The 13,692-nt window shown below is 38.9% G+C and overlaps 1 protein-coding gene across 8 annotated transcripts in view; it reads left to right on the top strand.

The window, feature by feature from the left end:
* Positions 1–13,692, top strand: part of CBFA2T2 (CBFA2/RUNX1 partner transcriptional co-repressor 2) — a 179,913-nt gene that overhangs the window by 147,664 nt on the left and 18,557 nt on the right. For 7 of the 8 annotated variants that reach the window (XM_082358862.1, XM_082358858.1, XM_082358857.1 and 4 more), the window contains 5 exons: positions 519–608; positions 4,830–5,011; positions 5,915–6,168; positions 9,040–9,125; positions 10,064–10,259. In XM_082358862.1, coding sequence (XP_082214988.1) covers positions 519–608; positions 4,830–5,011; positions 5,915–6,168; positions 9,040–9,125; positions 10,064–10,259 — 808 coding nt within the window. The remainder of the gene's footprint in view (positions 1–518; positions 609–4,829; positions 5,012–5,914; positions 6,169–9,039; positions 9,126–10,063; positions 10,260–13,692) is intronic. The other variant, XM_082358860.1, reaches the window with a different exon arrangement.

Below are 13,692 nucleotides of genomic sequence, written 5' to 3'. Positions count from 1 at the left end.
CTGGAAGGTAGAAGGCATCTTTTTTTGTTGTTAACTTCCGATTTAGAAGATTTAGGGAACTGATGCTAGGAGGTAGGCAAAATCAATGAAGAAATGAACTTCTGAAGACATGAGGCTCCGAGTCATTAAGTTGATATCCTGGACTGATTTGGGAACTGTTCAGCTGGAAACACTGTAAGCTTGGTTACCTGTACCTGAGGTGACTTGTGATGAACCCCTCAATACAAGGAACCTGAGTGCCTCTCTTCACGAGAGGAAGGCAATGCCCTATTCTGCCCAGGCTGCTGAGCATAGAGGGGAATTTGTTAGATTTGGGGTAGTAGAGAAGAAAATCAAGGAGGCTGAATTTCTTTCATAAAGGAAACAGAATTTGGTTAACCTTTGAGAGGGATTTGAGTTCACAATAGTGCTCTTGGAGTTATCCTTTTCCTTATTATTTCAAAGGGTTCAGCACTATCAGATTTATGTTAGAACACTGTCCAGTTTTAAAAGTTGAACAATGCTATTTATCTTTTCAGAACTCAACAGTAACAATTGAAGAATTCCATTGCAAGCTCCAAGAGGCTACAAACTTTCCTCTTCGTCCTTTTGTTATTCCATTCCTCAAGGTAATTTTTATGAGATTACTACTGGAATGTAATTTATCTTCAACATTTCCTCAAGATCCGTTACTGATCCCTGTTCTATGATCTACATCAGGGCAACTTGCCACATTTTATATATGTATTTTATTTGGGGCTGCTACAGAAGTGTGAGTGGTTTGCGAATAAGCTTTATGCTTGATGAGATGAGAGTTGCAAAAGCCTTGAGTCGTGGTCTGTATGCAGACACTGTTGGTGACACACAGAAGGAGCAGGTGGGGAGGCAGGGAGCAGGAGTAGAGTGGGATGGAGGTGCGCATGGCATGGAGGTTGGGCTCTTAGCAGAGGAAGTAACTGGACACAGTCTTTTGGTTGTGGCCAGGGGGTGAAGAGTGTGTGTTATGGGAGGAGGCTCTCAAAACAGAGGCCTTTGTAAGTTAGGACTAACCCTTAGGACAGGAGCATGTGGGAAGGCAGTGTTTATTTCTCTCCTCCCCCCAGTTAGTCTAGTTTCTAATTACGTCCTCTGGAATTAATGTCCCCTGGAACATAACTTTTGGGGACACTGTTTAAAATTATTATGCGTACCTGATAGGTGAGCCACTGTTAAATTTATATATAATATGCTCCTTTAAAAAAAAAACTTTTTATTTTGAAATAATTTCATGCTCACAAGAAAGTTTCAAGATGGTACAATAAAATTCACATTCTCCAAATGTTGATATTTTATCACATCTGCATTATTATTCTCTTTTCTTTCCATTTATTTTTTCCTCAGAAATGTTTCAGGGTAAGCTGCAGACATGATACATCTAAATACTGATACTTTAGTATAATTATCAAATCAAGAAATTAACATTGATATTTATAACACTATTATCTATAGACCTTATTCATATTTCACCAGATGTCCCACAAATGTCCTTTTTAACAAAATGTCATTTTTTTTTGCTCCTGTATCTAATTCAGGATCACATGTTGGATTACATTGTCATATCTCTTCAGTCCATTTTTTTTTTTAATTAATTAATTAATTAATTTTTGGCTGTGTTGGGTCTTCGTTTCTGTGCGAGGGCTTCCTCTAGCTGAGGCAAGCGGGGGCCACTCTTCATCGCAGTGCGCGGGCCTCTCACTGTCGCGGCCTCTCTTGTTGCGGAGCACAGTCTCCAGACGCACAGGCTCAGTAGTTGTGGCTCACAGGCCCAGCTGCTCCGCGGCATGTGGGATCCTCCCAAACCAGGGCTCGAACCCATGTCCCCTGCACTGGCAGGCAGATATCTCAACCACTGCACCACCAGGGAAGCCCTCTTCAGTCCATTTTAATCTGGAACAGCTTCTCAGTCTTTTATGATTTGGACAGTTTTGAAGAGTACAGGATAGTTATTTTATATCATATGTTTCTATTTGGATTTTTCTGATACTTCTTCATGATGAGAATGAGGTTATGCATTTTAGACAGAAATAGCAGGTAGGTGGTATTACTGCATGCTATCAGGAGACATAGATGTTAATTTGTCTCATAACTGGTGGTGTGGACTTTGATCAGTTGGTAAAGGTGGTGTCCACCATGCTTTCCCACTGTAAAGTTACTATTTTTCCCATTAAACAATTTTTAAAAACAGGTAACATTATGACTCATACAGATTTTAAAAAATGAACCTGTGTCATAGATTTTATTTAATTCATTATTAGTGAGGGAATCTGTAAGGTGTTATAACCTGTTCAGGGGAGAAGCCAAAGAACAGACATTATAGGTCAGGATTATTGATAAGAATATGCAAACAAAAGTAAATCTTCTGCAGTGGGCAAGGGAAGTGTCTAGAACCTCTATGCATGTAATTTTATGCATGTTCATAGACAAGTTTTTTGCTTTGCAACCAGTTATGTGTAAGTTGCAGTCCTATAAAATAGGTCAAAGGCAATGAATGACTAGAGTCAGATAACAATGTATTCTAGACCAGGCATAGTCTGTAAACTTATGACCCGTATCCAGCCCACCACGTTGTTTTGCAAAGCCCTTGAGATGAACATTTGTAATCGATTTGGTAATTTGGAACACTAACGTTGAACCCCAAATAAGCTAAAAATGTTATCCTCAATCCCTCCCTATCAAATGAATTCTATTCTTTTCATTAGTAGTAGACTATACAAAAAAAATGAGCTCAATTTTTTAATATTTTGACTTTTTAAAAAAATTTATTAATTTATTAATTTATTTATTTTTGGCTGCGTTGGGTCTTCGTTGCCACGCGCGGGCTTTCTCTGGTTTCAGCAAGCGGGGGCTACGCTTCGTTGCAGTGCGGGGGCTTCTCTTGTTGCAGGGCACGGGCTCTAGGTGTGCGGGCTTCAATAGTTGTGGCATGCGGGCTCAGTAGTTGTAGTTTGCGGGCTCAGTAGTTGTATTTTTTGGGCTCTAGAGCACAGGCTCAGTAGTTGTGGCACACGGGCTTAGTTGCTCCACGGCATGTGGGATCTTCCCGGACCAGGGCTTGAACCCGTGTCCCCTGTGTTGGCAGGCGGAGTCTTAACCACTCTGCCACCAGGGAAGTCCCTGTATTTTGACTTTTGTCAGTACAGTATTTGTAGAAATTGGTTTTCTCTCTTTTATATGAGTACTCACATAATATCTTCAGTTTTGTCTTGACAAAATAAATATGCCCCTTTTACCTTCTTTTACTTTACCTTTATTTCCTAAGGAAGTGTAATGCATCAAAAAGATGGGTCATCTTAACTGAAATACTGATTCTGGTTTTTTAAAACTTTTAAAATTAGAGCGTTATAGACATGCAGGAAAATGCATAGGTCTCAGTGCACAGCCTGTGTTGGGCTCTGTTCTGATGGCATTGACACCTTGGCCTCTCAGAGCAGTCTGTGGTGCCTTTTTCAGCCTTGAAACAGCTGTGTGTTCTATCTTGGTCCCTTTTCTGTGCATCAGAGCCAGTAAATAATTATTTCCCCCAAGACTCCAGAATCAGAGAGATTTGGGAAATTTGTGTTAATAGGAAAATGATTAGCATATTTAAAAATTCATCAGGGGACACATGTCACAAATGTAAAGATCTGACATGATTTTTTTTTCAGTTAAGTTTTTACAGTTGCTACAAGATTGAGGTTATAGAACAGACTTAAAAGTGTTTTATATCATCAAATTCTCTATTCTTAACTCTCGTTATTTTGGAAAACAGCACGAGGTAGGTTGTTCTGGCAGCTTTTTGGCTAGCATTTGGGTTTTTGTCAATTTATTTCTGCTTTAAAACAGTCACTAATTATGGTGCCTGCTAAATTAACTGTTGGTAAAGGGATGACTACTTGCATGTATTAAACTCTTCTTTTCCTTTCTCATCTGTTTCCCTTGGGATAAAGACTTACTGTGGGCTCAGTCTGAGTTGTTTTTAAATTTGGGGGGAAATATAATTTTTTTAATAAATATGGGGAAAGTATATTTTAAATATGAAGGACTTAACAGTTAAGTTTAAAGATGCACAAGGTTTTTTGTATGATTTGTCTTGTTAGAGGTTTAAGTTTGAGGAGAAAGAAAAATAATCAGTATGTAAATAATTATCCTTTTACAAAATAAGGAAACATGCTCAGTGGTGCACCACAATAAGAAATATTAGATTCTGCCCACGGGTTACCTGTGTATACTCAGATCCTAGACTAGTCTAAGGTTTGTTGCCTTCATTTCCATCACTCCTGTTAATTTTTTCAAAACCCCATGTTCCAACTAAGCCAGAATAGTCACTGTTTCTGGAATTCCATGGCAGCTGTAATAGAGAACAGGAAGGCAAGGTTGACTAGTGCTATCAGAAATGGCTTAGATTCACAAGAGAGAAACCTGGACTTAAAATGATAAAGGAAAGACTGAATTCCTCCTGCTCCCATGTAGGCATTACTAATTCGCTAACTAACTGAAGTCTTCAAAAATGTTTAAGTTTTTAAATCATTATGTTCAACAAAGCTTTATTGAGCTTTGACTCTGTACTAGGCCACAAAGGTAATAAAGCATAGTTTCTTCCTTAAGGGGATTTACATCTTGTGGGGACAAGAGACAAGTTAACCGTAATTCAAGTTCAGTATAGTGGATGTCACTTTATTCAGAGGGGGGCATATGAAAATTAGAATGACAAAGAGTGAAGGGCTTTTGTTTTGTGTCATCTTGTTTGTGAAAGCCTTTTGAGGTGCTGAGCCCTGTGTATAGGGCCCAACACTGGGAAAACTGCCTTCCAGCCCCTACCTCTTCTTTTCAAGGCGAACCTGCCTCTGCTGCAGCGAGAACTGCTGCACTGTGCTCGGGCCGCCAAGCAGACACCATCCCAGTACCTGGCTCAGCATGAACACCTTCTGCTCAACACAAGTATTGCATCCCCTGCTGACTCTTCTGAGCTGCTCATGGAGGTGCATGGAAATGGAAAGAGGCCCAGTCCAGAGAGGTGAGCAGAGAAGAGCTTTGTCGTCCTTGCTTTTCTGGAACCACTCTGAGCTTTCCCTTTACTTGTGAAAGAAAAACAATTTGATTACTGTGGTGATATGTAGGGATGGACTCTTAGTTTTGCTTTGTCCCAACATCAGGTGGCAATATGCTTCTCAACTCTTTAGATGACTCTGTATACCCCTGCTGATAAATTCTACTTTTGAGCATTCTGTGGGTCCCCTGCTCCAGAACCATGAGAAATATAATCTGTTCAAGGCATTTTTTTCTGATACGTGAAGTCTTGTAAAAGTATAACAGTTAATGAATCAGCTTTACTTTGAAGATTGAAATTATATTAATATAATTTATCCTGGAAATTTATGTATGAGTATCTACCGCTATTTTCTATGGTTTGTCAAGGAAGCAACATTTTAATAACAGTGGAAAATTTGTTACAATTGAAGCAAATGACTAAAAACCCTACCAATTCACAAGCGTATTAATTATGTGAGCCTTTTTTCTCCCATATAGAGAATTGTCTCTTTCCAGTACTGACCTCCACAGTAGCAAATTTGACCTTGAAACATTTCTAAATATAGTTGAACCCATAATCCTCCATAGTCCTATCACATAAGAAAATGCTGTCATCTTAGTTTCTCCTTTGCTTCATGAGGTTGAGATGTTTCTGCTTGGTTATGGATAGATTTGACCTCTCTTTTCATGCTGGGATAAATCAGTAATTTCCATTATCTGCCTGGCCCCCGAAGACATTTCAGTTCATGCCTCATCTCAAACCTTTTCTTACCATCTTCCTGTTTGTGAGAGTGCATAGCACAATACATAGCACAAAGTAGGTGCTCGGGCAGTGTTTGCATGAACACTTGTTGACAGGCTCAGACATGTACTTCCCATTCTTCTACAGGCGGGAAGAGAGCAGTTTTGAAAGAGATACAATTCCTCCTGAGCCTCCTGCCAAGAGAGTGTGTACCATTAGCCCTGCTCCCCGGCACAGTCCTGCCCTTACTGTGCCCCTCATGAATCCTGGGGGCCAGTTCCATCCTACTCCTCCACCTCTTCAGCACTATACCTTAGAAGATATTGCAACTTCCCACCTATATCGTGAACCCAACAAGATGCTAGAACATCGAGAAGTTCGTGATAGACACCACAATCTTAGTAAGTGGCATAAGCAGCATGGTAATGATTTAAATTCAGATTGAATCCATGGGTTTCTTTCCTGCTCAGTGATAAAGCAAAATACTATCATCATTGCTTTTTTCCACTGATAAGCTAAAACAATATTATACATTAAAAAGAATGTTAGAGTTATAGTATTCTCATTTGAAATTGATCTCAATTCATACCTTGTTGCTGTTATCCTTATATGATAGAAGTAGGCTAAACATATTTTCGGAAATACACAATGAAGCATTTAAGAATAAAGGGATATTACTTATTCTGATATGGTTCAGAAGAAAAATAGAGAATGACAAAGCGAATGAGGTAAAAATATTCACGTTTAGGAAATCTGGGTGAAGGGTGTGTGAGAATTCTTTATTCTTGCAACATTTCTGTAAGTCTGAGTTTATTTCAGAATAAAATGTTTTTAAAATTAAACAAGAAAGTTGTAAAACATGTGGTCTTAAGAGGTGAAAGTGCAGAGACATTTAGGTCAGAGGTAAGGCATACCTAAATTTAAATCTTGGCTCTGCATTCTAACTAGCTCTGTGATCTTATGCAAGTTGCTTAGGCTCTCTGTGCCTCAGATTACACATATCTAAAATGGAGAAGGACTTCCCTGGTGGCACAGTGGTTGAGAATCCACCTGCCAATGCAGGGGACATGGGTTCGATCCCTGGGCCGGGAAGATCCCACATGCCGCGGAGCAACTAAGCTGTGTGCCACAACTACTGAGCCTGCGCTTTAGAGCCCGCAAGCCACAACTACTGAGCCCATGCACTGCAACTACTGAAGCCTGTGCGCCTAGAGCCCATGCTCCGCAACAAGAGAAGCCACCGCGATGAGAAGTGTGTGCGCCGCAACAAAGAGTAGCCTCTGCTCGCCACAACTAGAGAAAGCCAGCACACAGAAATGAAGACCCAACGCAGCCAAAAAAACCCAAAAAATTTATAAAAAAAAATAAAATGGAGAGAACACCACCTCCTGTGCTGGGTAATTGTCACATTTGGACTGCCTGGCATACGCATCCTCAGTAACCATTAAATTTAAGAAAAAACAAAAAGGCCCCTAGCAGACCTCACCCGAGATCAGTTTTGAACAAAGCTCCTTGTCAAAACTCAAATAAGTTTACTGTAGAAGGTTCTTTGTAGTTTAACTGCGGAGATATGTCAGAGCAGAGAACCAAAGGGCTGCTAGTTTCCAGAATTGGCCCTGCATTTCCATCTGTGGGTTGCCCTGTGGAGTAAAAAGTTGCAAAACATTTGCCTGTCCCCCCTTCTGACTTAGACTCACTAGCATCTTTCAGAGGCTCGGACCACAGTAGGGCCCTGGCTTCATGCAGTAGTAGCTGAATGGTGTGGGCCACGACAGCAGTGGTGTTCTCAGCTGCCAACATTTACTGAGTCTTAAGTACTTAGATTGTGGTATATGTACATTATCTCTTTTAATCCTCACACATAGGATTCCATGGAGTTTATGCCTTTTTATACATGATGACAGAACTATGGCCAGAATCACATAGCTAGAAAGTGGCAGAGACAAGATTCTGACCCCAGTTTTCTGATGCCGAGAGCTTGCGTACATTCCCAGTGTGCTATGATGGCTCCCTTAGCAGCTGTCCTGTATGGTTCTTATGTTAAAAATTCGCCTTCCTATTGATTTCTTCTATATTCATACACATTTTTTGCCAGTTGAATTCGTTACCTTCTAAGAGAAGTATGCTAAAAACTAGCTAGAACTGCATTTTGGTCAGATTTTCCTTTTATTTCTAACAGTTTTAGAAAAAGGTTTTTTCATCTTGAAGTGTTCTACTTGAAAGACCTTTAATCCTTTACCTTGAAGGTTTATTTTACAGTCAATCATTTGCTTTCCAGGCTGGTTATAGATTCCTTAATTTTCCCCAGTCCTCTTTTGAAAATGTATGCCCTAGTACAGTAGTTCTTACCAAATCATTTCCCACCCCCCACTTTTAAACAAATAAACTGTAACACTCCCCCAATTTACTCTCCTAAAATGAAATTTATGGATACTATAGCCTACCTTAGTCCCATAATTTTAGGATCAATATTCTAAAGTATAATACATAAGAAAGTATTTTATAATATATTAGTGCTCAGGCATGACTACACAAGAAGATATGATGAAATAAGCAGATGGTTGCACAAATACAGAATCACTATGAATACAACAGCTGTAAATTCAGACTGATATCAGGTGTGTTACATTGACAGTTCAGATACTATGAGCAGTGTTGCCATGTGTGACATGATTTTCAAAGTAGTGGATAATTCAGTATATCCTTGATTCACACAGTCATTGCATTCATGCAAATTTCAGTAACGTATATCAAAAACCATGCAAAAAATTATACCTTGGTTAATACTAAGTTGTTTCCAAGTACTTGTACAGCACCAGCTCTGTTTGTGGTGGTTAAGCACTTGCATTGTGCCACAACCTTACCAACATTTAGTATGATTGACAATTTAATATTTTCCAATATATAGATGTGGAACCATCTTAGTGAAGATTTTATTTACCCTGTGTGACTATGTATAAGTTTGAATGTCTTTTTATATGTTTATGGATCATCTGTACTTTTTTGTCTGGGGCATACCTATTTATTTATTTCTCTTACCTGTTTTTCTTTTGGGCTATTTGTCTTTCATAATTGATTTGTAGGAGTTTTTTAATACATTCTGAATAGTGATTTCTTGTTGGTTTTATGTCATTTTGTGGTTTTATATCATTGTGACTCATTGGCCTTAATAGTGTGCTCATAGTTGGTATGAATGTATTTGTGTTTACTTGGTAGAATTCTGTTTACTGTATTCTTACCTCTATCTTCAAATTTAATCTAATTTCTAATAGGTCTAAATGGAGGCTATCAAGATGAGTTGGTAGACCACCGTTTGACAGAAAGGGAATGGGCTGATGAATGGAAACATCTTGATCATGTAAGAATCTTACAGTGTATAGTTTTCCTAACTACTTGTTACTTTTAATTCTTAATGTTACTGAGAGTAAGAGTGTGTATGCTTGAAGTGAACTAACCAGAGCTACAGTGTCTTTGCAATAAAAGCTGATTTATCTACTACTGCCCCAGCTAGAGAGCTAAGAGTAACTCCCAAATCTTTGTAGTGGGGTGATCACTTGAGGTCATAACCAAGTGAAGCCATGCAGTATAATGGTTAAAAACATAGGCTTATGAGTTTTAGGACCCAGCTTTGCCACTTCTACCTCTGTGATGGGCAGGTTCTTTCACCATTTTTAGCCTCAACTTTTATATCTTAAAAACAATAATGCTATATTATTTGAATTCATGGGGGTTGTAATGATATGCAAGGTGCTTATCACAGGGCCTGGTATAATAAATGGAGTGTTAAATAAATGGAGCTTCTCCAAATACAAATGAGAATTAGTACACTGGCACAGAATGTAAACTCTGCCCCATTGGAAAAGAGAGTTTCCCCTCTCACTAAAAAGGGAAGAGAAGATGTAATACCTGCTTGAAATATACATACAGTAGCTTTTCCTTCCTGAGTGATGTTGTCTCTGAACGTAATTCTCTGATTGCATTCTTATGTAAATCTCCTGCTTTAGGCAGAGATATAATGTGTTTTCACCATACTCTTTAAAGAACCATATTGTGATGAAACTGGCTGCTTCAACCATGATGAATCCAAAAAGTATTATTTTGAAATCTTAAAAATTGTGTGTATATATTTAAAGAGAAATAATAAGAAAGGCTTTCAAATATAAACTTGATATTGCTAAATCTGTAAGCTTCTTAAACCTTTATTCTTTATATTTTGTTTACCTGTCCTTGATTTTCAATGTTGATTGTATGAATGTCCTCATCCCATGGCTCTGCCTGACTTCTTTCCTGGCTCAGGCCCTGAACTGCATTATGGAAATGGTAGAGAAAACAAGACGCTCCATGGCAGTCCTGAGGCGCTGTCAGGAATCAGATCGTGAAGAACTCAACTACTGGAAAAGACGGTACAATGAAAACACAGAGATGAGGAAAACAGGGAGTGAGTTGGTCTCCAGGCAGCACAGTCCTGGGAGCGCAGATTCTCTCAGCAATGGTAAGGGGAGAATCACTTCAGTTGACAAGGGAGGCTTTTTATATATCTTTGTTGTTGTTGTTGTTGTTGTTTTTTATTTTTGAGACTTTTTATATTTTACTTTAAAAGGAAGATGGTACTAGATTGTGGAATTAGAAAGACCTTGGTAATTATAAAAAATATGTCAAGGACTCAGTATTTGGCATGTTCAAGAAATACCCTCTTCCCCACATAGAATGAGAATGTTTGTCATTTGGTTCTGTTTTCAACTCTATACTGTATATAAGTGCTGAGTGATGATCAAAGAATGTTTGGATGTTAAATTCAGCCTGACTGAATGTACTTGGGACTCTCATGTACATCACATTCATTCCTCACGGTAGCCCTAAAAAGCTTCACCTCAGCTTCCATCCCCCTTTCCCCATTCCGTATCTAGAAAATTACCATTTATTAACCTCTGCCTGGACAAAAAAATGAAAAGTTTTACTGTACCAAGCTGGATTGTGCCTTCCTGCCTTTTCCCACCCTGAAGCAGCAGAGATATGAACAATTGTTGAGCTCTCAATCCAGGATACATCCAGGACACCACAGCTATTCCTCCAAAAATGTTCCCTCACATTGACCTAGTAACTGAAGAGGCACCCTATCCAAAGGCATGGCTAAATGAGGGGCCACCTGTGATCAGACTCTTTCCCCACCCACCCACTTCAAGCTCCCAGTTTTCCCCAGGGAGAATGACTCCTCTTATGGCAAACCTAGCATATTCCACAGAAGACAGCCATTAGTCTCAAAAAGACTACCAAAAAAATTGAGGCAAAGACATTGGTAACTAAGGGATTGCTCTCCCCCACCCTACCCACAGAGGTGACTCTTGAGCCAACCATAGATTAGCAACATTGTGTGGAATATCCAGCACAGCAGGACATCAAATACTTACAGTACAATTCTTTTAAAAGGAACCTCAAGCTAATTCTCAGGTATCTCTCACCATCTGAACCTTCACAAATACTCCCTGTCACAGCTCACAGAAACTTACTTACCCTAACTTCACCACCCGAATCACAAACCTTCCATCGAAGCTCTGCAAGTGAGGGTGTAGAGTGCAGAGTGAGCGTGGTCCTGAGTCGGCTCTTCTCCAGCCAGGACTGCAGGTCTTGCTGGTGTTGTTTAGAAACACTGCTTTGCATTGAGGGTTTAGCTAGGGTGACTATGGCTATCGTCCTGTCGTAACTATTACCAGCACATCTCTTACTCTCGAAAATGAGGACAATTGGGATGATAAATTATATTGTCACTACAGGTTACCTCTTCATGGATCCTAGGGTTTCCTCCTCTCAGGTTTCTCAGGGCACTGTCAATCTGTCTGACTTAAACAGTATCTTTCAGTATCTTTATTTATGCATATTATACATATTTAGTATTTTTATTTCATTGTTTATTTCTCTTATAGTACGTTTGTTGCATGCATTGTAGAAGGAAATCATAATATCCTAAACAAGTGAGCTACTCAGTGTGGACCAAAACCACTCCAAAAACTACTTGTTAGTGGTCTGTGATGATACGAGGAGCTTGCACAGGATGGATCAGGCACCGCTTGCTTCACTCTAGGAAGAGACTGCTACACTAAGCAGCTCACTTAGAGACGTCGTTGTTCTGCTGGCATTCTGCATAAGCTCCTTATCTCTTCAGGGACTAATAACGGTTTGCAGACCAGCACTTTGAGCAGCACTGTCTGTACTGGGCAGTGTTTGGGGGCGTAGCACACAAACATACTCACCAGTGACTTTTCAGTAGTTAGATAAGTAGTGTTTTAAATGTTTGACGTTATATAGAAACCTCTGGTGGATTGTTATTTAAGTATTTAATATTTATGTGTTTTGGTGATTTAGAGAGAACTTGAATGGACTTTGGATGACATTATTATTTTCCCCATTTAAAATAATGGAATGTAGGTTTCCTCTGTCTGAAAATTTGTGGTTCACAATATTTTCAGGAACAGATTCTGGTCAGGGATGCATGAAAGGAAAGTATTTTGGTATTTTATTTAAGGACACATAAATAAGTATGAAAACAATAAGGAAAAACAAGAAAATGATTATCACAGAATTCCAGAGAACAGTTTCCTCTGGGTATGTGGCATGGAGGATGTTGATGACGTAGAGTGCAGAGTGAGCTCTAATGATCTTTATCAGCTATTAGGACAGGATTACAAGTCCAGCTGGCATTATTTAAACATTACTATGGCTTACACTACTCACTTCTTGGGGATTTGGGGTTGCCAAAAGTGTTTTCTATCTTAATCTGGAGGTTTTTGTGTTTTCACTTTATAATTTTTCATTAAATTGTACATTAGTATTTTTATGAACTTGTTAGCATCTAATATTTTGCAATTAAAGTTTTGTTTTTTTTAAAAGAAGGAAAGAAACTGACTCAGCTATCGGTTTTCCCCAGTTTTTCCTGAGAATGAGAGTCACCTGGGTGTTTATTAGAAATACACATTCTAGACCTTTCCCTGGAGGTTATGATTCAAGGACCCAGGAATCTGAATATATATATATGTTTAATGAGTCCAATAATCAGGCAATTTTGGGAAAGCTGCCTGCAGTTAAGTCCACAGTCAGGGGGCTTTCATGGAGCTTTTTAGTGGCTTGCATTCGTATGACCAAACTCTAGAGGTAAGCCTCTAATAAAGGTGGAGACCAAAATCAAGAAACAGAAATATGAGTTAACAGCAGCTTCTCAGAGAAAGGAAAACTTAAAAACATGTTGTTAAAAAAAAAAAAAATGTTGTTAATATCCATAGAGAGAAAAAGATTTAAAAAAACCTAGAGGATCCATCAAACTCATATCCAAATCATGAGTTTCAGAAACAGTGAACAGAAAGGAAAAATAAAATAGTTACTGAAATTCTTTTTAAATTTTACCCAGAACTGAAAGACAGCATTCCAGCTTGAACCAGTCTATCAAGTAAACAACACAGTGGAAGAAACAGATTTACCAATTAGCATCATTGAAAGCTGGAAGACAATGAAAGGAAAATTATTTTAACCTAGAATTCTGTATGCAACCAAAACAATTGTTAGATTAATAACCCACAATTTAAGGGGAAAAAAAAATGCACCTCCCATCTACCTTTATCATGGTGTTTACCGCATTTGGGTAGGATGTGCCCCAACACAGGGAAGTAAACCATAAAGTGGAGAAAACATGGAATTGATAAAACAGGATGCAACCGAGAAAGAGAGGAATGGAATCCCTGGGATATTTGGTAGGGTCCCAAACAACAGTGGGACATTCCAGGCTGAAACAGTCCAGAAAGCAGCCAGTTCAGACAGGAATAGCCCATCAGCTTGCTGGAGATTTTTTTCTAGAAAAGGAAATTTATAAAATATTTACACCACAGGATGAGAATTTGAGATTGAGTTAGAAATAATTACATAAGAAACTTAGCACA

Source organism: Balaenoptera borealis (genome assembly GCF_965194805.1).
Source record: "Balaenoptera borealis genome assembly, chromosome: 16".
NCBI lineage: Eukaryota > Metazoa > Chordata > Mammalia > Artiodactyla > Balaenopteridae > Balaenoptera > Balaenoptera borealis.
The sequence above is the reverse complement of the archived record's forward strand: the minus strand, read 5'-3'. Positions and strand labels throughout refer to the sequence as shown.